This window comes from Schistocerca serialis, chromosome 3 (assembly GCF_023864345.2).
Source record: "Schistocerca serialis cubense isolate TAMUIC-IGC-003099 chromosome 3, iqSchSeri2.2, whole genome shotgun sequence".
Lineage (NCBI taxonomy): Eukaryota > Metazoa > Arthropoda > Insecta > Orthoptera > Acrididae > Schistocerca > Schistocerca serialis.
In genome coordinates this window covers 288,422,634-288,448,681 of record NC_064640.1, presented here as the reverse complement: position 1 = coordinate 288,448,681, position 26,048 = coordinate 288,422,634, and the positions used below count along the sequence as shown (strand labels likewise).

Sequence of the window (26,048 nt, the reverse complement as noted above, 5' to 3'; positions counted from 1 at the left end):
AACGCTTGTTCGTCCGATTCTTGAGTATTGCTCATCAGTATGGGACCCTTACCAGGTTGGATTAATAGAAGAGATAGACATGATCCAGCGAAAAGCAGCGCGATTCGTCATGGGGACATTTAGTCAGCGCGAGAGCGTTACGGAGATGCTGAACAAGCTCCAGTGGCGGACACTTCAAGAAAGGCGTTACGCAATACGGAGAGGTTTATTATCGAAATTACGAGAGAGCACATTCCGGGAAGAGATGGGCAACATATTACTACCGCCCACATATATCTCGCGTAATGATCACAACGAAAAGATCCGAGAAATTAGAGCAAATACGGAGACTTACAAGCAGTCGTTCTTTCCACGCACAATTCGTGAATGGAACAGGGAAGGGGGGATCAGATAGTGGTACAATAAGTACCCTTCGCCACACACCGTAAGGTGGCTCGCGGAGTATAGATGTAGATGTAGATGTAGAAACGAAACATGCTCCACTCCTCCCTTCCCCTTCATACTATGAGCCCGGGATAAAAATAGCTACAAAAAAACATGCAGCTATAGTTGCCTGAAACTTTCACTCTGTCCACCATCAGCGGGATTTCGAAGCCTATATGGAAAGGAGTCGACATAGATCGCTAAAACTAAACTAAACTTAACTAAACCCCGTCCGAACTGGTCATGAAGGCCCAACGGTACTGACCGGCCGCAATGTCATCCTCAGCCCACAGACGTCACTGGATGCGGATATGGAGGGGCATGTGGTCAGCACACCGCTCTCCCGGCCGTATGTCAATTTCCGCGACCGGAGCCGCTACTTCTCAACCAAGGAGCTCCTTAGCTTGCCTCATAAGGGCTGAGTGCACCCCGCTTGCCAACAGCGCTCGGCAGACCTGATGCTCACCCATCCAAGTGCTAGCCCAGCCCGACAGCGCTTAACTTCGGTGATCTGACGGGAACCGGCGTTATCACTGCTGAAAGGCCGTTGGCGACAATCAACGCTCATAAAATATGATTATAATTAAATGTACCCCTTATAAACGAGTGCTAATCCAGGATTTTCTTCGTCATTTTCGTGGTCAGCGTGGTCGACATAGTTAACAAACATTTATTTCATCCCAGTTACATTTTCACTGTTGGCTAGTGTTATTACTCCACTTTGTTAAATTAACATCTATCTATTTAGTATATAGGTCAATTGTGTAAACTATTTACAAAAATTAATGGTAGGAGGCAAGAGTAGCTGATGGTGAGTGCCTAGTTACATGTATTCCATTTTTTGACTCGGATATCCTCGTTGCCTTGCACGATATTTTTTTGTGAAGAGTTGCTTATCCATCAAACAGCTTATAGTCTAATGATTTAACTCAAAAAATGGTTCAAATGGCTCTGAGCACTATGGGACTTAACATCTGAGGTCATCAGTCCCCTAGAACTTAGAACTACTTAAGCCTAACTAACCTAAGGACATCACACACATCCACGCCCGAGGCAGGATTCGAACCTGCGACCGTAGCGGTCTCGCGGCTCCAGACTGTAGCGCTTAGAACCGCACGGCCACTCCGGTCGGCGATTTAACTCACACATACTGTTTGCGTCTTTGATGCGGCAGCGCTTCACAATTATTCGCTCAAAATTTTGAGACACACAAGCATCGAAGACGTTCTTCATAGGCAGTATTACAATTTTTTTTTAAATACATCTCCATTTGACTGTATATTTCTGTATATTTCTTGAGTAAAATCTAGATTTCGGCTTTCACGGCATTATCGAGTGCAATGATCTTAGACTATTAACAACACTTTTCTGTGTACTGTGCAGGATGGCGCATACACAGCTAAACACACTTGCTTAACATTGGTATAAATGGTACAAAATTAACGCCTTGTAGGAAACACAAGATCTGTCGTTTACCTGCTTTGGGCTGACTTCCACAGATATTATGTGCCTCTTCGATAATGTACCGGCTGGCCGGGGTGGCCGAGCGGTTCTAGGCGCTACTATCTGGAACCGCGCGACCGCTACGGTCGCTGGTTCGAATCCTGCCTCGGACATGGGTGTGTGTGTGATGTCCTTAGGTTAGTTAGGTTTAAGCAGTTCTAAGTTCTAGGGGACTGATGACCTCAGAAGGTAAGTCCCATAGTGCTCAGAGACATTTGAACCATTTGATAATGTACCGCATCCCTACAAGACGTTAATTTTATACCATTTATATAAATGTTAAGCCAATGTGTTGAACTGTATATTGATCATCGTGCACAGTACACAGCAAAAAGATGGTAATGGTGTAAGAACGTTATAGCCGATAATGACGTGAAAGCCGAACTCTAGAATGTACGCAAAAAATGTACAGAAATATACAGTCAAATAGCGATGTATTCTTTCAGAAAAACATTGTATGACCGTGACTCGGCAAAATCGAAAACTTTTAGAGCATGACAGTTATTACAATAGATTCTCTATAGAGAAGAGGTGCGTTACGATCTTATCTTCTGTACTTACACAGTAGATATTAGTGGAATATAGATTTAGTATATGATATGCAGAGATATGCTAATCGTTGAAAGTTATCAATTTCATATATGTCCGAAAACAGTTATGACTTGAATAATGAGGTAAACTTTTGTAAAATAGTGACTGCTGGCTTTTAATTCCCTCGCAACATTTATGTATCTGGTAAGTACGATTCGTCAGCGGTGTAAAGGACCGTCATACCAAATGAGATGTAAACCCCTTCCAGCATCATTAGTGGGTCCTAAAGGGGTTTTTAAAAAAATTTACTCTAGAATATCTGAGGACGCTGTAAATGCGATATCGTAGGCTTTAAGAATGTGTAACTCATAGTCTCCAGAACGAGATTGAAATGTTGCTCTGACGACACCTTGGTGGCTGTTAAACTTGAGCGCTGAAGGTTGCAAACACTGAGTGATCTAGTGAAGTGGAGAATTCTTAGTTTTTGCAGCGGCTGGTGGCTGAGTCAGCAGTTTGCTCGTGGAGGACGCGTCCGCAGTTCGCAGCTGTCAGCGCAGCTAGTACTGTGCTAGCACACAGGCGTGTGGACACCCACCGTGCAAAACCCCAGTAGCGCCGTGTCGATAGACGGCTTAAAGGCGCCACCCACGCGTGCTAGGCTGATGCGTACTGGCAAATGCTGATCCGCGCTGCTTTCACACCGCCCTAGTCTCTCACCACTGACAAGCCTCTTCCCTTTGAATTTGCTGATTTCACAAAAGCCATACAAATACTCCAATCAAACGTTGATCCTGCTACCTAAGCTCTGCAAAAAACACAACTCGCATGATACTGCTGGATGCAAGAGATTGGTCACTCTTTATTTGCAAAACAAACGCCAAACAATTATAATTCTACGAAATAAATTAATCACACTACAATAACATGATAGATCGATGGGACGAAATCAGTGAACATGCTATCGCACGAAATGACATGAGTGGAAACAGGCCAGAAATGTCGATGTTGCAATGTAATTAATGTATCGTATCGGTTTAAAATATGTGCCATACCGGGACTCGAACCCGGATTTTCTGCTTACCAATAGACGACATTTTTAAAACAAAAGCAGTATTTATTACGCTCATATAAAATATAGCGAGAGAATATTTATACAAGTAATATGTCGCCAGAGTTTTCTGTCATTATAGTCATGTAAATAAGTGTATGAATTATTATTCACAGTTTGATACCTGAAACATTCATTGGCAGTTATCACGAAACAGTATTACAAAGGTGTATGGTGGCATTTTCTTATTAAGAGATGTATACCATTTCTGTTTCTGCCACAGGCTGTTATAATCCATTACAATCAATAGCATTTCAGTGTTTTGTCTTATTGCTAAGATTATAAAATGTTGGATCATTAATACCTAACATCAAGCTATTTCCACTGAGAAACATTATATTTTTGAGGATCGTCTATTGTTCTAGATATGCTCTGTGCAGTTCGAATTTTTCGTAATTTGAGGTATTCTTGTTTCTTTGCTACTGCTTGTCCCATCATTTTGGCACCTTCTGCTCCACCATCTACTTAAACAGTCTTCTGCTGCCGTTCTTGTTTCCCGCTCTCCATAACATATACAGTACGCTAAGTATTTTCTTGAGCTACTTATTTTGCCTATTTCCGCGGCTCAGTTCTGTTACAGAAACAGCATCTAGAAGTATACCGAAAACTCGTAGTCTTTCTGTGACTTCCTTTCACATAAGAAGAGAAACCTTTTGCCTCTGGGCGGTTAAGGCAAATGCATGGCAAAGCTTTTTCCTCATAATCGAGGCCCAGTTGTCTGTACATTATGGGCAATTGTTTTGCCCCTGCTCGAAGTTCTTGCTTCCCCTAGGAGAAGAAATTTTAGGTAGACGCGATCTTCTGTCATTCATTACTCGCTACTGGAACTATGGGATTCTAAAGTGCAGACCTTCTCCTTAAATATCCGTTTTGACACCACTAGTTCTGCTGAATACTGTGGCCCTATAACCATCTTCAACTGTGCAGGGGAACTAAGCCGCACCATTAGCAGCTACACTAGTTACAGTTAATATCTTCAGTTCTGTTTCACCACCCTTCTGACTTTTCCAAAGCGACTAGCAAACCACTGAGCTTACCCTGTGCCATAAACATTGCTGAATTCTTGGTCAGTCCTGAGCTGCTGAACCAGATATGTCTCTTAGGAGTTAAAGCGGCCAGTACAGGCAGTTTCACAACAGTTCCCACAAACTAAAACCCTACAAGTAACATCGGGCCGAAAGTGGACACCCAAAGCAATCCTTAGTCTACATGAACATGCCACCACACCTGACTCAAATTTTCATGAATTTTCTAGCTATGATTTCCAAACATTACTATTAGAGGTTCTCCGTAGGCGTACGCGGGAGTAGAAACACTGGGAGAACGTACAGGAGCTGGGAAAAAATATGGAAATGGCAAAAACCACATTACCATGCCTAATACAGTGTTGAAAACCGTTGGCATTCAAAACAGATTCCAGTCGTCCCAGAACTGATAAATGCAGGTCCTGTATGGTTTTTAAGGGAACCTTATACCAATCTTGGCGACGGTCTTGCCGCAGTGGGTACACCGGTTCCCGTCAGATCACCGAAGTTAAGCACTGTCGTGCGTGGCCGGCACTTGGATGGGTGACCATCCGAGCCGTCATGCTTTGTTGCCGTTTTTCGGGGTGCACTCAGCCTCGTGATGCCAATTGAGAAGCTACTCGACCGAATAGTAGGGGCTCCGGCCAAAGAAAACCATCATAACGACCGGGAGAGCGGTATGCTGACCACACACCCCTCCTATCCACATCCTCAGCTGAGGATGACACGGCGGTCGGATGGTCCCGATGGGCCACTTGTGGCCTGAAGACGGATTGACTTTTATACCAGTCTTCCTGCAAAATGGTTGCAAGTTCGGGTAACGAAGATGTAGATGGATAGCGATCACGCACACTTCTCTCCAAAAGACCACAAATGCTCAATAATATTGAGGCCTGGTGTCTCACTGCCAAGGGAGATAGTTCATCCTCATGCTCACAAAACCAGTCCTGCACGATGGGAGTTTTGTGAACAGGGGCCTTGTCGTCTTGGAACACAGCCTTACCATTGGGAAACACACATTGCACCATGGGATGGACCTGATCAGCCAAAATGGTCACGCAATCCTTGACAGTAATGTGACGTTGCAGAATACCCATGGGCCCATGGAATACCACGACATGGCTGTCCAGAACATCACTGTACCCCGCCACGTTTCATTATCTGGACGTAAACTCTGCCAGAATTTGGAAAGAGTATGCAACAAAACTCATCCGCCTAATGGCTTTTTCCCACAGTTCCATAGTCTGGGTTTTGTGGCTTCGGCACCACAGTTTCCTGTTACGGGCATTTGCATCACTATTGAGTGGTTTTAGAATTGCCGCTCACCTTGCAGTTCCCTGCTTACGGAGCACCTTTCGTGTTGTTTTGGTACTAACAGTGCTCGCGGGTGAGATATTCAGTTCTGCAGTGTCTTTTGCCGCTGTCTTCCTCTTATTTTTCGTCATGATCCTCTTCAGTGGTCGTCTGTCACAATCACTCAGCACACACCTTTGTCCGTGTTCTGACTTAACGGAAGATGTTTCTCCGCTTTCCCTGTAACCAGTATAAGTCTTCAGTACGGTGCCTCTTGAAAAACCAAACACTTTGGCTTCCTCGGTTACGGAAGCATGCATCATAAGAACACCAACAATTTCCTCATATTGGAATTCATTCAACTGCGACATAATACACTCATAACTGCACGGACCACTGTCCTGGCCATTGCACACGTGTCGTTCGCCATCAAATACGACAGCGCCAGCTGCAGGCTTGGATAGCCTCTGCATTTTCTGTACGTTCAAGAACGCATTTCTCCCGATGTTTCGATATTTTTGTCTAACCCCTGTGTTTGATGGAGGAAATTCGTTCCCACTGGTATATAACATTTCGACAGGATAAAGCACGATCCTCCAACGACTCCGTTCCCGCAATGGTGTTATTCCCACATACCGCGCGAGAGAACCTCTGGGCAGGCCGGGGTGGGCGTGCGGTTCTAGGCGCTTCAGTCTGGAACCGCGCGACCGCTGCGGTCGCAGGTTAGAATCCTGCCTCGGGCATGGACGTGTGTGGTGTCCTTAGGTTAGTTAGGTTTAAGTAGTTCTAAGTTCTAGGGGACTGATGACCTCAGCTGTTAAGTCCCATAGTGCTCAGAGCCATTTGAACCATTTTTGAAGAACCTCTGGTTGTAGTGTTCGGAAATCATAGTTGGGAACGTCAGTGACAATGGAAGTAGGAGTCAGCCTAGAGGCATCTTCAGATAGCCTAATTGTCTGAGGTGATTACTCGTGAAAAGCAGAAAATTTGGGTTCGAGTTCTGGTGTGGCAAAAATTTTCAGTTATCATGTCGTATCTACTAAACTCTAATTTTAATGAAACAATTATATTTCGGCATCAGTCAGATGGTTTCTATTTCATCCAGTGCAAGGACGACGGTTAAAATAGTCACCAGATTAAGGTAACTGATATATTGATTTGTTAGTATCAAACATTGGCGAATCTTGTAGCAGCAAACAACGTAGCCATAAGGTTGTGTTCCGTCCGGCATTTACACTGACCAGCCACATTAATGTGACCACCGCGTATATTTGACGTCAACGCGCAGTAACCTCTCACAGACAGCAGATGGCAACTCTAGCAGTGGAGAGTATATAAAGCGTATCAGAGAGACGCGCAAGACAGTGCAGTCGTTGTCGTAATGCGGAAAGGGAGCGGTTTACCTGAAGTCCAAAAGGGAGTGATCATTGGCTTTCGGGCCAAGAGTGGAAGCATTTCTGAAACGGCTAAGTCTGTAAACTGTTCGCGTGCCGCTGTGGTTAAAGTATACGTGCAAGGCACTATGGCGCTATCCAAAACCGGCACCGAGGGAGCTGTGGTGCACCACGAGCCATAGATGATAAGGTGTGAACGATGGCTGCAGATACACGTAGGGCGAATAGACGGTTCAATCCCGCGTCCAGCCATCCTGATTTAGGTTTTCCGTGATTTCCCTAAATCACTCCAGGCAAATGCCGGGATGATTCCTCTGAAAGGGCACGGCCGACTTCCTTCCCCATCCTTCCCTAATCCGATGAGATGGATGACCTTGCTGTCTGGTCTCCTTCCCCAAAACAACCTAACCCCAACCTTGGTGGTGGGGTGGTGGTGGTGGCGAATAGACGTGCAACTGTTGACCATCTGACCGCCCAAATGAAGGAGCTGCCAACAGTGTCTCCTCAACTTCCGTTCAGCGAACGTTGCTGTGTATGAGCCTCCGCAGCAAGCGTCTGGTTCAAGCACCGATGCTGACTGCTGTTCATCGGCGACGAAGGCTGGAATTTGGGCGCCAGTTTCGCAACTGGACGTCCACTGGGTGGCGACAGGTGGCCTTTTCAGATGAATCATGTTTCATGCTCCATCGAACAAGCAGCCGTTAGCATGTACGGCATGAAACGCCAGAAAAAGACTGCAATAATTGCCAGAATGAGTCCAGACCGAAGAGGGAAGCATTAGAGTTCGTGGCATTCCTTAGGTAATCTCGTCATTCTGGTAGGTACAATGGATCGACACAAGTATGCATCTACCCTTGTGGCCATGTCCACTCGTAGATGCAGTTTGATTTTTCTTGGCACTGTGGTATCTACCAGCATGACAATGCAACGTATCACACAGCTCGCAGTGTATGTGTGTCGTTCGAAGAGTACCAGGACGAGTTTACCGTACTCTCCCGGCCACTAAACTCCGCAGAATTAAACCCAATAGAGAATCTGTGGGACCACCTCGAACAGGCTGTTCACGTCATTGATCTTCAATCGAGAAACCTAGAACAACTGGCCACGGCGTTGAGTCGGCCTGACTTCACATCCCTGTCGGTAACTACCACAACCTGACTGATTCTCTTCCTGCACGTCTCACAGAGGTCAGCGCTGCAAAAGTTGGTTATTCAGGCTTTTGACAGGTGCTCATATTACTGTGACTGGACAGTGTGTAATAAATAACAACCTGAATTAGCCACATCAACTTATATGAGAGCATTATTACTATTATTATTATTATTATTATTATTACGATTATTATTATTATTATTATTATTATTATTATAGTTACTACTATTATTACTTTTAAGATTATTGTAGTGATAAATCGTTTGATGAAAGATTAGAAAAAAAGATGACGAGACTCGAACTTAATACGAGCACACTTCTAGTCAGTCCGCTTATAAAATCTCGCTAATGCCACTGCTCGACGGCCAGTTCTCTCGTATGTTATTCAACACACTAGTAAAACTTTGAACTTCGATTTATCGAAATAAACTGAGAACCGCCTCGTACTACAGCAGGATTTGTTACACGCATGTATGTACTGCAATCGTGTGAAAGCTATGTAAAATCGGTGACCCGTTTGGTGTGCTTCACGAAAGTAATATAACAATCAAAGAGGTTATTTGGTAATGAGTCTGTTCTTTAGCGACTTCACTGAAAAATTTTGTTTCATGCCTCGAGCTTAAGAATGTGAAATGTCTCTATTGAAGGTATGTAAAAAGCGACATCCCTTGTGTCGGTCTGAGGTAGCTCAGGAAACAACATTGTCCCACGATCCCTCAACGTTTTGACGTTTGAAGGTTGAAATTCAAAGTATCAACCTACACCTTCGATAAGAGATTCGTTTCAAAACTACAGGAACCGGAAGTGGAGTCATAGCTGAAATTTTCATCCGAGGTTTAGACATTCCAACAGTCATTACAGGACACACCGGAAAAAAATTAATCATTCCCGGGAGACACCACCCTAATAACGTGTAGCGCCACCTCCAGCCTTTATAATGGCCTCAGTTCAGGGAGGAAGGGAGACCACAAGTTTCTTCAACTGTGCCAGGTCAAAGAGGATGGGAGACCACAAGTTTCTTAAGGTGTGCCACATCCTGTACAAGCCATTCATCGCCCCTTTCCTTGATAATGGCCTCAGGTCAAAGGAGAAGGGATACCACAAGTTTATTCAGGTGTGCCGTGTCCTGCTGAAGCCAGTCATCACTCATAGACTTAATAATGGCCTCAGTTCAGAGAGGAAGGGAGACCACAAGCTTCTTCAGATGTGCTTTACACTGCTGAGGCCAGTCATCACACCAAGCCATAATAATGGACTCATTTCAGAGATGAAAATAGACCAAAAGTTTCTTCAGGGATGCCATATCCTGCTGAAGCCAGTCATCATGACTACCTTTGTTAGTGGCCTCAGTTTGCCAGCCGCTGTGGTCGAACGGTTCTAGGTGCTTCAGTCCAGAACCACGAGGCTGCTACGGTCGCAGGTTCGAATCCTGCCTTGGGCATGGATGTGTGTGATGTCCTTAGGTTAGTTAGATTTAAGTAGCTCTTAGTCAAGGGGACTGATGACCTCAGATGTTAATTACCACAGTGCTTAGAGCCATTTGAACCATTTTTTGGTCCCAGCTTCGAGAGGAACAGAGACCACAAGATTCTTCAGGTGTGCCGTATCTTGCTGAAAGGCTTCATCTATATCTAGATACATACTCCTCAAGCCACAACATGTTGCATGGCGGAAGGTGCCTTGTACCACTACTAGTCATTTCCCTTCCTGTTCCACTCGCAAATAGAACGAGGTAAAAAAGTGTGTCTGTATACCTCCGCATGAACCCCAATTTCTCCTATGTTATCCTCATGTTCCTTACGCAAAATGTATATTGGCGACGATAGAATCATTCTGCAGTCAGCTTCAAATATCGGTTCTCTAAATTTTCTCAATAGTTTTCTTTGAAAAGAAGGTCGCCTTCCCTTCAGGGATTACCATTCGAGTTCCCAAGACATCTCCATAGTACTTGCGTGTTGACGGAGCCTACTGGTAACAAATCTAGCAGTCCATCTGTGAATTGCTTAGATGTCTCCCTTTAATACGAATTGAAAAATGGGTCTCTCTGGTGTTGTATATGTGGCCTCCTTTACAGACGAACTCCACTTTCCTAAATTCTCCCAAGAAACCAAAGTAGACCAGTTTCCTTCGCTATTAGAATTCTTAAACATTCATTCCATTTCATATCGCTTTGTAACATTATGCCTAGATATTTAATCAACGTGACTGTATCAAGCAGCACACTTCTAATGCTGTATTAGAACATTACGTGACTGGTTTCCCTACGCATCTGCATTAACTCACATTTTCTACTTTTAGAGCTAACTGCCATTCATCACGTCAACTCGAAATTTTGTGTAAGTTATCTTGTATCCTTCTAAAGTAACTCAACAATAACACCTTCCCATATGTCCTCATAGAGAGAGGGATCAGAAGTTTCTTCAGGTGTGTCATAACCTGCTGAAGCCAGTCATCTCTCCTGGCCTTGGTAATGGCCTCATTTCAGGAAGGGAGGGAGAGCACAAGTTTCTTCAGGAGTTTCACGTCTTAGTAAAGCCACTCATCCCCCTTAATCTTGATAATGGCCTCAGTTCACAGAGGGAGGGAGACCACAAATTTAATCAGGTGCGCCATATCCTGTTATTGATGATTAGATCCCACACAGTAACCAGTTTTTGGGGATGTTATCTGAAACTATTCAGCCAGTGTTCCAAAAAGTCACAGGCATTTTCTGTAGTGTTATGATCGTGTTCATCAGTGGACAGGAAGAAGATGCTGTGATATGCAAATAATTAGCTTTTCAGAGCATTCACACAAGGTTGGCGCCGGTGGCGACACCTACAACGGCATGAGGAAAGCTTCCAACCGACTTCTCTTATACAAACAGCAGTTGACCGGCGTTGCATGGTGAAACGTTGTTGTGATGCCTCGTGCAAGGAGGAGAAACGCGTACCATCACGTTTCCGACATTGACAAAGATCGGATTGTAGCCTATCGCGATTGCAGTTTATCGTATCGCGACATTGCAACTCGCGTTGGTCGAGATCCTATGACTGTGAGCAGAATATGGAATCGGTGGCTCAAATGGCTCTGAGCACTATGGGACTTAACATCTAAGGTCATCAGTCCCCCAGAACTTAGAACTACTTAAACCTAACTAACTTAAGGACATCACACACATCCATGCCCGAGGAAGGATTCGAACATGCGACCGTAGCGGTCGCGCGGTTGCAGACTGAAGCGCCTAGAACCGCTCGGCCACAACGGCCGGCATGGAATCTGTGGGTTCAGGAGGGTAATAAGGAACGCCGTGCTGGATCCCAACGGCCTCGTATCACTAGCAGTCGAGATGACAAGCATCTTATCCGCATGACTGTAACGGATCGTGCAGCCACGTCTCGATCCCTGAGTCAACAGATGGGGACTTTTGCAAGACAACAACCATCTGCACGAACAGTTCGACGACGTTTGTAGCGGCATGGACTATCAGCTCGGAGACCATGGCTGCGGTTACCCTTGACGCCGTATCACAGACAGGAGCGCCTGCGATGGTGTACTCAACGACAAACCTGGGTGCACGAATGGCAAAACGGCCTTTTTTCGGATGAACCCAGGTTCTGTTTACAGCATCATGATGGTCGCATCCGTGTTTGGCGACATCACGGTGAACGCACATTGGAAGCGTGTATTCGTCATCGCCATACTGGCGTATTACCCGCGCGTGATGGTATGGGGTGCCATAGGCTACACGTCTCGGTCACCTCTTGTTCGCATTGACGCACTTTGAACAGCGGACGGTACATTTCAGATGTGTTACGACCCGTGGCTCTACGCTTCATTCAATCCCTGTAAAACCCTAATTTCAGCAGGATAATGCACGACCGCATGTTGCAGGTCCTGTACGGGCCTTTCTCGATACAGAAAATGTTCGGCCCCTGCCCTGGCCAGCACATTCTCCAGATCTCTCACCAATTGAAAACGTCTGGTCAATGGTGGCCGAGCAACTGGCTCGTCACAATACCCCAGTCACTACTCTTGATGAACTGTGGTATCGTGTTGAAGCTGCATGGGCAGCTGTACCTGTACACGCCATCCATGCTCTGTTTGACTCAATGCCCAGGCGTATCAATGCCGTTATTATGGCCAGAGGTGGTTGTTCTGGTTACTGATTTCTCAGGATCTATGCACCCAAACTGCGTGATAATGTAATCACATGTCAGTTCTAGTGTAATATATTTGTCCAATGAATACCCATTTATTATTTGCATTTCTTCTTGGTGTAGCAATTTTAATGGCCAGTAGTGTAATAGTGTGTGTATATCTTTGTAACTTGCAGACGCAAGCGCGGCGGGGGTGGATCAGGATACGCTGCGCGTGCCCAGCCAGAGCTCTGTGCACGACCAGGAGCGCGACCACGACCGCGACGCGTCTCCCGGGTCGTCCGCCGCCGCGTCGGCGGCCGACGCCCCCGCATCACCCAGCGTGCGCCGCAGCGGCAGTGAACGGCTCAAGGACAGCGCGCGGGCTCTGCTGAAGCGCGTCGACAGCCTCAAGGCGCGCCGCCGCAAGCGCCTGCACCGCGAGGCCGCCGTCGTCCAGGGCCCGCAGGTATGTTCTGTGTCACACTCTGAATACCGACCGAATGGTGTACTATTTGTGCACCGTCCATCTAAAAACTTCCGAGACTGATTATATTCCTGGTGTATACGGACATCAGCGCAGCAAGTACGGTGCCATCTTGAACTAAAAATTTCAAGTGGCATATACATGAAATATACTCGCAATTGCAAATATGGACAGCCAGCAGCTGTACAATGGAGTGGCGACAACGAACATTTGTGCCGGACAGGGACTCGAACCACGATTTTCCGCTTATCGCAAGTGGTCACCTTACCATTAGGCCATCCGAACACGCTCCACGGCCAGACCCAGACTACCATATATCGTCGACTATGTGTCTACAATCTGCTCTCGTACATTCGTTATGGATATTCCCGTATATGGGAAATATTTTAATTGAAAGTCGCTTGCCTGGTGTCGGCGAATAAATACGATATTGCAGTTCCTGTATTATTCATAAATGCGATGCGGTGTGCCAATATTTGCATGCATGCATGTCCGAAGGAACATTGTATCGTAATTCTGAAGAAAAAGCACTGCAATATCGTAAACAACATATGAGCATTCGGCCAGTCAGTTGTGAGCAGCCTATGTTAAGTAATGGACGTGCGGCCCCAGTGTGTCACAAAACGCATTGGAGTAACAGCTCCAGATCAACATTCTCCAGAATGTTTGAAGAAGAGAACAGTGTGTGTTAAGTTTGTCCCGCACGCCTTGACTCCCAAACAAAAACGACGACATGTGGACTCCTGCCGTGACTTGACTGAAATGCAAAACGTGGACTATTTTTTTCTGGAAAAAATCGTCACGGATAATGAGACCTAATGTTATTAGTAGAACCTGCCATAAAACGACCAAGTGAAAATTTACATCAAGGGCCAACGCTTTGACGACATACAACTGCATCTACATGGTTAGTCTGCATTTCAAACTTAAGTGCCTGGCAGAGGGTTCACTGAACCACCTCCAGAATACTTCTCCACAGTTCCACTCTCAAACAACGTGTGGGAAAAATGACTATTAGAATCTTCCGTTAAATGCTCTGATTGCTCTTATTTTGTTATGATGACCATTACTTCCTATATAAGTCGGTGTCAATAAAATGTTTTCACTTTCAGAGCAGGAAGTTGGTGAGTGAAATTTCATGAAAAGATCTCGCCGCGATGAAAAACGCCTTTGTTTTAATAATTGCCAAGCCAACTATCGTATCATACCCATGACACTCTCGCCCCAATTTTACGATAATGCAAAACGAGCTGCCCTTCCTTGGACGTTTTCCATGTCCTCCGTTAAACCTATCTGGTAAGGATCCCATACCGCACGGCAGTACTCCTACAGAGGACGGACAAGCGTATTGTAGACAGCCTCTTCAGTAGACCTGTTGTATCTTCTAGGTGTTCTACCAATAAAACACAGTCTTTTATTTGCCTTCTCCACAACATTATCTATGTGATCGCTGAAATTTAAGTCGTTCGTAATGGTAATTCCTAGATATTTAGTTGAATTGAAGGCCTTTAGATTTGTGTGATCTATCATGTAACCTAAATTTAAAGGATTGATTTTAGTACACATGGGGATGACCTCACAATTTTCATTATTTAGAGCCGGTTGCCACCTATTGCACCATACAGATATCGTGTCTTAGTCATTTTGCAATTGGTTTTTGATCTTCTGATGAGTGTACTAGACGATAAATGACAGCATTATATACAAACAATCAAAGACGCCTGGAACAGCAGAGGGCCTCTAATACTTCCTTGGTGAACGCCAGATTGAGCTTTTTGCGTATTGAAGGTGTGAAACCTATTGAAATTCATCGACGAATGAAGGTTCAGTACGGTGATGCATGTTTGTCACAGCAGCAAGTCTACGAATGGAGTAGGAAGTTTGCAAATGGTGTGGCTTCAGTGGAAGATGCTCTTCGTCCAGGTCAGGCACAACGAGTTGTGACCCCACAGAACCTTGCAGCAGTTGAAGCCATAGTGAAGGAAAACCGCCGAATGACACTGAATGACATTGCAGCATGTTTACAGATTAGTCATGGCTCAGCACACCACATTGTGCATGAAGTGCTCCAGTTTCACAAAGTGTCTTCTAGATGGGTGCCACGGCAGCTGACTCCTGAAATGAGAGAATGACGTGTTGATGCTTGTGAAGAACTTCTTCGGCGCTTTGAACGAGAAGGTGATGGTTTCCTTGTAAGAATCGTTATTGTGGAAGACACCTGGGTTCACGTCCACCAACCGGAAACGAAGAGAGCGAGCAAGGAATGGCGTCATTCCTCATCACCAAAGTGATTTCCATATGTTTGGACCACTCAAAGACGCAATGGGAGGAAAGAAGTTCCGTTCTGATGAAGAGGTACGCCACGGGGTTCATGATTGGTTGCGCGGACTACCAAAAGATTTTTTTCTAAAGCAATTTATGCACTTTGTAAGCTCTGGAAGACTTGCATTGAGCGTGGGGGAGATTATGTTGAAAAGTGATACAGCTTTGTACCACTTCTGCACAATAAATAATATTTTAAAAAATATTTAAGGTTTTCGTTTGACTCACCCTCGTACATTATAAGACTTGTTGATGTAGCTGTAAAATAATAATATAATAGATGCATTTACCTCTTAATGTCTGCCCTGTCTGCTAAGACTTTAACAGCAAATTTTCCAGATAGGAATAAAAGTTTAGAAAAGTGGCTCTGAGGATGTGCTAGTACCAGATCATGAATTATGTGCTCGCTTCAGTAATGCTGCATTGTTCACAGCTGGAGGTGTCGCTGTCAGACTCGGAGGTCGGTCCGACGAGCTGGCGCGCCCAACATGACAAGGTGAGTACCAACTGGCCACCGCTGTTCGCTCTTCTTGTTAAGGGAAAACTAGCGAATCTTTGCTGTGGCTTGTGGAGCGGGTTCCCTCAGCATGCCGGACGCTTCAGCACCCAATTTTATAAGCTACTAGCATTGGACTATGGCCTAATACGCAGTTCTTAACAGCGATATATGCGCAACCGTCGTTGACGAACCTCTTGTACGCTGTCAACATTAACAAGATTTCCGCTATCTACAGCTACATGATTACTCTGCAATTCACATTTAAGTGCTTGGCAGAGGGTTCATCGAACCACAATCATACTATCTCTCTACCATTCCACTCCAGAACAGCGCGCGGGAAAAACGAACACCTAAGCCTTTCCGTTCGAGCTCTGATTTCTCTTATTTTATTTTGATGATCATTCCTACCTATGTAGGTTGGGATCAACAAAATATTTTCGCATTCGGAAGAGAAAGTTGGTGACTGAAATTTCGTAAATAGATCTCGCGGCGACGAAAAAGTCTTTGCTTTAATGACTTCCATCCCAACTCGCGTATCATATCTGCCACACTCTCTCACCTATTACGTGATAATACAAAACGAGCTGCCCTTTTTTGCACCCTTTCGATGTCCTCCGTCAATCCCACCTGGTAAGGATCCCACGCGCAGCAATATTCTAACAGAGGACGAACGAGTGTAGTGTAAGCTGTCTCTTTAGTGGACTTGTTGCATCTTCTAAGTGTCCTGCCAATGAAACCCAACCTTTGGATCACCTTCCCCACAACATTATCTATGTGGTCTTTCCAAATGAAGTTGTTCGTAATTTTAACACCCAGGTATTTAGTTGAATTGACAGCCTTGAGAATTGTACTATTTATCGAGTAATCGAATTCCAACGGATTTCTTTTGGAACTCATGTAGATCACCTCACACTTTTCGTTATTTAGCGTTTGCCACCCGCCACACCGTACAGCAATCTTTTCTAAATCGCTTTGCAACTGATACTGGTCTTCGGATGATCTTACAAGACGATAAATTACAGCATCATCTGCGAACAACCTAAGAGAACTGCGCAGATTGTCACCCAGGTTATTTATATAGATCAGGAACAGCAGAGGTCTCAGGAAGCTTCCCTGGGGAACACCTGACATCATTTCAGTTTTACTTGATGATTTGCCGTCTATTACTACGAACTGCGACCTTCCAGACAGGAAATCACGAATCCAGTCGCACAACTGAGACGATGCCCCATAGGCCCGCAGCTTGATTAGAAGTCGCTTGTGAGGAACGGTGTCAAAAGCTTTCGGGAAATCTAGAAATACGGAATCAGCTTGAGATCCCCTGTCTTGTCTGGCAGCCATTACAAAGTCACACGTGCATCTGCGCGCGTGTCATGTACGAAAAAAAGATACTGTTCGTTCCATAGAGCCGTAGTGAGGAGATCCTCTATGATGTGGAACATGTTAGAAAAACAAAATTGCGTAGTACACATTTACAAAAAACTGATCTGCTAATGCTCTTTCCACAGATCTCGAGAACATGATCCTCATGGATGTGAAAAATTCATTAATTTTATACATTTTTTCTTTTATATACTAACGAAAAAGCTCACCACGAACCTTAGCTGCGTACGCGGTGTACATGAGGAATTCAATATTCAAGAATACGAAAGAAACGATCATTCGAAGCAAAAGAAGTCTAGGAAACATGGGCTCTATAATACATATCTTAAGAACTTTATGTGCTTCTTCATCTTAGATACTGTGGAACAAATCTCTTCTACTCAGTGCTCTTTTCTTTCCATGTTTTAGAGGTGGTAGCATTGACCAAAATAAGAAAAAAATATCCTGTAAACATAGGCCCTGAAGTGCACACCTTAAGAGCTATGAACACTTGTTCATATTCGCTGCTGTGCAACACACCTCTTCCACTTAGCAAGTGTTCATAGCTCTTAAGGCATGCATTTTAGAGTATATATTTTCTAGACTATTTTGCTTCGAATTATCGTCCTTGTTGTATCCCTGAGTACTGACCATCCATCCTGGAACACCCTGTATACGATACCGTGCGTAAAATAATTCCAATTCTATTGCAACCAATCCAGACGTAGAAAACACACCCTGTCTATTGAGAAACAGTAATTAGAATACCCAATTCTCAGAACTGGCTTCTGGGAGGCATTTATGACACAAATAATTCGTATTAGACGCCTTAGCCCAGAAAACTTCAGCTTCAATTAACGAGTTGTCCCAAAATGTGATACAGTTCGACATCATAGAAAGAAAGTAATTTAAGTAAGCCAGTTCTTTATTTTCACATCTGCTATTTCTTACAACATTGACAGCACAGATAATTTTTTTATGTTACAGCAGTTCTGTCAAGTACACCACTCAAATTAGTTTATTACCAAGTTTTAATCTCAAGAATTTAACACAGTCGGCATCTTTTCTCCTAGCGTCCTCGTCTATTATACTTACGTTGTATGGAAACCTCTTGCTGGTTCCGAACTGCAGGCAGTGTCTTCTTTCAAAATTTAGTGGCTGTGGAGTAGCAAATGTGCCAATAATTGGTTGATTATCGTGATAGTAGTTTTACAGATCCAGATTGTGGACAAGAAAAATGACATTGATGACGTTACTGAGAGAATAAAAGAGATGTAGATGTGGCATACTGTAAAAAAGAAAAATAGAGCTTCAGCTAATATTCGAAGCCTAATGCCTCAGACACTCTCTTTTTTTATGAATCGTGGACCCGGTTTCAAAACCAATTGGGATCTGTTAGGCTATCCTAACGTAGTCAGATCCACGCCACATCGGCATAATTTCTTCAAGATCGTTTTCCTCCTACATCCTCCTTAAAACTGGATTGCCGTTTTGTTTGAAATAACCTCGTTGTCGTCAAGACATTCGGCACCGAGTACAAGAGGAGCCAAGTATGATGTCTTCCATCACCGCAAGCTCCTGAAAGGGCGGTTCAAAGCATGCTCTTTGTTCCACGGGAGAGAGAAGTTCGTTCTCTGTTTATTTGTGTGCGGGTGGCGTCTAGTGTTATATACACTCGTATTGCAGTAACCATAAAATATGCACTTTAAAAGTTTATGATCACTCTTCGCTTACTGTCGTGCCATTACTTGATTGACTGAATCCTTGTTCGTATTGCTGAACATAGTGACAGTTTCTAATATCCGACTCTCATCAATTAGGCTATCATAATTTAGGTGTATCCATGTTACACCAAAGTAATACCGGGATAATTTCTTCAAGATCGGTTTCCTTGAAGCCTTGTTGAAATTGTGCTTCTGGTTCGTTTGAAATATTCTCGTTGTTACAAAGAGAGAGGGTGAAACCTGCAGCCTACTGTCTTCGAGTAACACAAGGACGTCGCGGAGGTTAAAGTTCCCACCAAATGAACCGTTCACCACGCAGTGAGAAAACGCAGAGAGGTTTTTCAAATTTAACATAGTTTGTTATTAATACCCTCTTTACTCATGTAATTATCCTGTTGTATCGCGCAAAATTCTTCCATGAAGTTACCTCTGAAAGACGTTTAGCAAACACTATTAATGTGAGTAGAAACTGGGAGAACATACATACATATCCTGCGGTCACAAGATGCTTCCGCAAACTGTCACCATTCCTTTGTGTTCTGTGCTCGGTTCCTCCAGGTGTCTTCAATCCCCAGGGCTGTCAGGTCCTTCGCCAGGTCGTCTATCCAGTGCTGCCTTGGTCGTCCTATGGGGCATCTGATGCTTGGTTCCCCCTCAAATGCTTTCTTCCCCAGTCTTTCTTCTCGCATACAGGCTACATGGCCTGCCCACTGGATTCTTTTGCTCTTCAACTTCCGTAGCATTGTTGGATGTTGCATCAAGAAGTAGACTTCGTTATACCTCCTCCTTCTTCATTCTCCTCCATCTAAGATTGGTCCCCATATTTTCCTCATTACTTTCCTTTCAAATATTAACAGTTTCTCCTTTTGGCGTTTTGTCATTCTCCAGGTCTTTGAACCGTGCATGACTCCTGGACATATCACTGTCTTATAGATTCTCATTTTGGTATTCGTTGATATACATTTTGAGCTGAACGTCTCCCTGCGCGAGTACATGCATTTCATTCCTCATGCTATTCTTTTCTTGATGTCCATTTCTATGTTGTTGTTTCTGGCAAACCACGTTTTGAATTCGTGGACTCTCTTAGACCTCATGCCATCTATCTCAAGAAATTTTTACTGTTTTTACCTTCTTCCTAATTTCATAAACTCTTTTTTGTCTTGAGTCACCTTTAGCCCAACTTTCTGTGCGTAATTTTTCTGATAAATTTGTTTCAACTCATGGACTGATTCACTTAGTTGTACTATATCATCTGCGTATGCGAGACAATTGAAATTATCATTCATCTGTACTCTAGCCCATTCCTGTTGCCTACATTCTCTTATTACTTTCTCAAACATGACAGTGAACAGAACATATGGGAGAGCACCCCTTGTCTGAGACCTGTCTCAGTCTCAAACTTTTCTAATGCGACCCTCAGAAAGGCACAGCTGCCCTTGATCCATCCATACAAGTTTGCACAATTCTCACTGGCTTCTCAGGGATTCTGAAGTCCACAGTACATTGTAGAGGCTATTCCTGTGGATGCTGTCGTACGCACATTGAAAATCGACCAACATACTTTAAATATTTTTATCATATTCCCAGTGTTTTTCAGACAATTTTGTTAGGGTGAAAATGTGATCTATTGTCGATCGGTTTGGTCGAAACCCAGCTTGGTATTCCTGTATGTTATTCTCTACGAACGGTTGTAATTTTCTGGGGATAATGATAGACACTACCTTGTAGGTTATATTCAGCAAGCTGCTACCTCTGTAGTTACCGCATTCCATTTTGCTTCCCTTCTTGTATATCGGGATTATTATGGCCAATTTTCATTGTTCTGGCAATGTCTTCTTCTTCCATATCAACTGGATCAGTTCATATATTTCTAAGCGCAAGCTCTCCCCTTCCTCTTTGAGTAATTCTCCTGTTATTCTGATGTCGTCCTCTGAGGCCTTCTTGTTTCTGGGGTTTTTGATTGCATTCTTCACATTTTCTTCAGTCACTCCCCATTCTTCCCCATCTTTCCATTCTTCCGCGGTGTCTGCAGGTAACATCTCATCTGGGTCTGAACAGTTCAATAGTTGTGAGAAGTATTCTCTCCATCTTTCTACAATTCTTTCTTTGTCATGTATCAGCTTGCCATTGTTATCTCCAATGCAGTAGGTTGGGCTCTGAAATCCATGTTTGCGGTTTTTGAAGCATTGGAAAAATTGCCTTGAATTCTTGTTGTGGCTCTGTGCCGCAGCTTGTTCTAATAAACTGGATAGAAATATTCTCTTCTCTGTTCTCAAGATTCGTTTTGTCTCGCTTCTGATGTTGAGAAAATGTTGCCATTTCAGCTTGTTCTTCTTGTCAGCCAGCCACTCCTCTCTCATCTTTCTTCTCTTTTCTGTAGCCTTCTGGCGTGTCTCGTTGAACTATACTGTCTTCTTCATTCTCTTCTTTCCTCCCAACGTATCCTCCGCTGCAGTTAATACAGTGGCGTTTATTTCTTCCCATTTTTCCTCTACGTTCTCTCTTGCCTCTAGGTTCTTGGGGCCCCTCAACGGTTTTTGATTCCTATAGGATGTTGTTCTCTAATTGCACTTTCTCGCAGTTTCCTGGCATTCAAAGCAGGTTCTAGTGTCCCCTTTTCTTCCAGTACATCTAGGTGAACATCAGTTTAAGTCTACACACAACGAGAAAGTGGTCTGATGCACAGTCGGCCCCTCTATACGACCTGATGTCCATGACTCTATGGTTATAGCGCTGGTCCACTAAGACGTGATATATCCGGCTGGTAGTTCTTCCATCCGATGAGCACCACGTTCCCGTATGTATTCTCTTCTGCTTGAAGTAAGCCGAACTTACTCTTAGGTTCTTTGAGATAGCTAAGTTGATCATCCTCTGACCATTCTCATTGGTATCTTTATGCAAACTGTAAATTCCTATAGCTAGTATATAGAATTATTCCTTTCCTGCTTTTCCATGGAAATCTCCGAAAACTATCTTGATATTTCTAGTTGGTGTGCTTTCAGTTGTTTGTTCTGGTTGGTCATAGAACTCTTCCTTTACCTCATTTTTTTTATCTTCTGTTGGGGCATGAACACTGATAAGTGTGGTGTCTGACAGCTGGTTTCTGAGTACTATGTAGGACATTCTTTTGTTAATAGCTTTGAATTCTTTAACTAAATCTGTTAATCTGTAATATGTCTCAAAACCAGTGCCGAATTCGTGGTTATTTACACACCTCCATAAAACAGTTCATATCCATCTTGTTTGTAAGTACCCTCACCCAACCATCTTGTCTCTTGTATTGCCACCAAGTCCAGTTTATATCGTTAATTTCTGAGACCACAGTCCTGGATGACGCCTGGTGTATATAGGCTTCGAACATTCCAAGACCCAAAATTTAAATTTCCAAATCGTAGGCCATTTTTCATTCGCACTTTTCGTCTTCCATTGCAACTATCTGTGTCGGAGGCAAGACTGTGTTTCGTTATAAAGATCTTTTTAAGGGGTTGGGTTGTTAGCCCAATGCCCAACCGTCTTTCTTCATACGGGCTTGGGACCGGCAGAGGCTGTTGCAAGGCAGCTGACCACAAGCGGAGATCAGACATTGTTTATTTACCCACGAAGCAAACACGGGGAATTTTGTTTTATTTATTAAACTCTTTTACTAGATGGCGGCAAGATGTATGCATATTTTCTTCTTTTTGTTTCACCTTACTTTGGGATACGTTATATCAATCAATCTGTAATGTTCTGTGCCTTTGTTTTAGCTCAGTATTGTTTCTTTGTTTCTAATCTTGCTTTCCTTTCTTCTTCAGAGATTTGGGTTGTTGTTTGGTTTTCAATTTGAGTTGGAACAACTCTTTCTTGTCTTGCAGTTTTATCCATGAGTATATTTTGCGTGATTTGGAGTTTTTTAAATCTATTTCGGTTTATTCTGAGGATGTGTCCATAAAAATCAGTTCTCCTTTTCCTCATTGTGTCTGATAGTTTTTCGGTAGTTTGGTAAAGAGTTTAATTTTTGATGTGAATTAGTCTGTTATTGTAGAATCTGGGGCCAAGAATTTTTCTTAATATCTTCCTTTCTTTGATCTCCAGCCATTCAACTAGGCCATGTTTGGTGACGGACAATGTTTCTGCTGCATACAGGGCTTCCGGTTTGATTACTTTATTGTAATGTCTTATTTTTCATATTCCATGAGAAGGACTTTTTGTTATATGTTTTTGGTGAGTTGGAAGGCTTGATGTTCAATATGCATGTAACAAGTGATCATAGATTATGACAAAACTACTTGTAGATTACTGTCACATCTGAAAACGGCCGTTAATATGTTGAAGCCAGTTATGTGAATGTTTATAGTAATTAGTGACAATTTTGACATGATAAATTATTCTCTGAACATTTATAGGGACACATGAAAGATATTTGAAAACATGTCAATTCCTAAGCCACTGACAACCATTCTTGCCGTGAAGTGGCAATGGGCGCACGGTCTAAGTTGATATGAACCTTTGAGTCATGCACAGGGGCTGAACAGTGGACACGGCAGCATTGTCCTGTTGACGACTGGAGACGAAGTGAGCTCTACTGGATTGCACTGAGAATGCATTTTTTTAGCCCAAATACAGCCGTGCATGGCGATTTCCTATGGTCAAGAATATTAAAGATGTGTTTTCAAGCAATAAAAATACAAACATGCATTTCGTTATGGATTCGTATTTTTTATGAGGGACACCAGTCAGTTAACACAAATTTGTGGGAAATTGAGAAGTATTGTTTAAATCGTATAATAGCTTTATGTGGACATCTTTATCGGCGCGTTTGTGTTAAATAATGCAAATGTGATTGTCTCACCAGAGATTGAATTTCTGATCTTATGTTTTGGTAATGTAATTAATCATTCAAAGATGGAGACTGAAAAAATACTACACGTAAAAAACTGAAATCGCAAACTCCATTTATTACCGTTATCTTGATTGCTTACAAGGGCGTGCTGAAGAGTAATGCCTCAGAATTTTTAATGTGAAAACTTATTAACATTTTACATCTTTATACTTCATGTCTACATATTTATTTCTCAATATAATACATCTCTCCCAACGGGAGACCAGTTTGTTGATACCGTCACTGTAGAATGTTTGACTATGTTGAAGGCGCCACAACTTCACCTCTGCTTGCAACGCTTTAACACTATCAAAGTGAAGCCCTCGAAGGTGTTCTTTAAGTTTTGTAAACAGATGGAAGTCGGATGGGGCCAAGTCTGAACTGTATAGAGGATGATTAATGACAATGAACCCAAGTCGTTATATTGTTGCAGATATCGTGTGTGGTCTGGCATTTTCATGCTGAAGGGGAGGGTGCTTCATGTGTGGACGAATCTTCGACTTCGAAACTCGATTACAGCACACTGTTTCTCATGCATCGGCGTAGTTACGTTGCCCACTGCTATGTTACGCGCTACAGTTCGAAGCCGTCTAGCGGCAGAGAGCTGCAAATATGTAGACACGAAGAAAGATGTAGAATGTCGATACCATTTGTTTTATTTAAAAATCTGTAACAAATGTCACATAAAAAATTCGGAGGCATTACATCTCTGAACGTACTCGTAGAACACAACACGTACAGCTCTACACTTCACAATACTAATGCGTCGATCTACATCAATAATCAGTGTTTGGCAGTGCAATCGTCTTGGCTGTCGTTCTTTACAGAGCCTTCAAAATTTCTTCACAGAACGGCAGATGTTCCTCATACAGACAACATTGAAATTTGTCCAGGCCGTTGGATATGTTGGACATAATCGGTACTTTTCCTGATGGATAAGCTAGTTTCTATGACGCAGTCAGTGGACCACGTTGAAGGCTCATAAGAAAAGTGTGACCAATTAGTCCATTGACCGTTAAGATGCAGTACAACCCTTGTGTTATCGAAAACAATATGAGAATAAGTGCTAACAGAAAGTGTCACCTTCCCTTATCTTCCAGTACAGGGTTTCTACAGAAATTCTTGACTTCCTGTAGTACTCCTGCCATCATGACTTGAAGTCTAGTATTTCAGTAGCAGCAACCTCTCTAACAATAAATTTATCTGGTTTCGAACTTGTATCAATCACCTCTGTGACGCCATCCACAGTAAATAATCAGCCAGGTTTACATAATTTCCCTTTTATAATGCAGAAATGCCTAATGCACGGTAAAAACTGTGTCCTTTCACTGGAAAGCAATGTTGAATTTTGTTGACTCTCCCAATATGTGTTAGGTACAATAGAAATCTGCTGATAGTGTGGTCCTTATTCTGAGCTGAACAATTATCTGAGAATAGTCAAAGTTCGGTGTATTCTTGCGGCATATCTTTATATAATCATTTGTAAATTAGCACACGTCACTTGTACTCTTCTTGACCGCACCCTCAAGGCAGAAATATACTGTGCTTATGCCAGTCTTCATACTGTGTATGCAAAATGCATTGGCAGCGAGGTGCGAATGGAAATTATTACATAATATGCAGCATCATCGATGTTGCTATCTAAGTCTTATTTTAAAAGTGGCACGAGTCACGACTGATGCCTCTTTAATTTTAAAAGAGCATGAGTCATTGACTGGTGCCACTACAAAAATAATATTGTTTTTCAGAATCCTATAGTAGTACATTAACTGACCGTCTGGTAACCCTCCAATATCAATTCCTTCAGTTACAGATGTAGAATCTGCAGGAAAAACACACTCAAAATCACCAAATTACGGGCTGATTCCCTTTTAAAAATCGGCGAACCAGTGATGGTGCAAAACGTGTTTTGAGCAGATCGGTTACATAAGTCTTCACAGTTACCTATCTTCTCAATAAGCTCGTAGGACCTGCTGAAAGCTATCACATGAGCGCACGGCCCATCACAGAACTTCTGCGAATGCTTCAGAGTTGAAATAATCGAGTCTGCATTGCATGCTTCATCCGGTACGTTCATTATGTCCTGTGGTACGGAACGTAGCTAAATTACATGCCCTTTGCAGCCCTAAAGCTTCTTCTCTTCATTCACTTGGTTTATGAAAGGTACAGCGGCAGCAGCTGTGCTATGTTTGTGTAACCAGTTCCTGTCGCACTGTTTTTGTGTTCTCTATAGCCCGAGCGAGCGA

At 43.3% G+C, this 26,048-nt stretch overlaps 1 protein-coding gene across 1 annotated transcript in view; it reads left to right on the top strand.

Annotated features, from left to right (window-relative positions):
* Positions 1-26,048, top strand: part of LOC126470792 (stAR-related lipid transfer protein 13) — a 254,057-nt gene that overhangs the window by 108,807 nt on the left and 119,202 nt on the right. The window contains exons 4-5 of the mRNA XM_050098802.1: positions 12,745-13,016; positions 15,790-15,852. Of these exons, the coding sequence (XP_049954759.1) occupies positions 12,745-13,016; positions 15,790-15,852 (335 nt within the window). The remainder of the gene's footprint in view (positions 1-12,744; positions 13,017-15,789; positions 15,853-26,048) is intronic.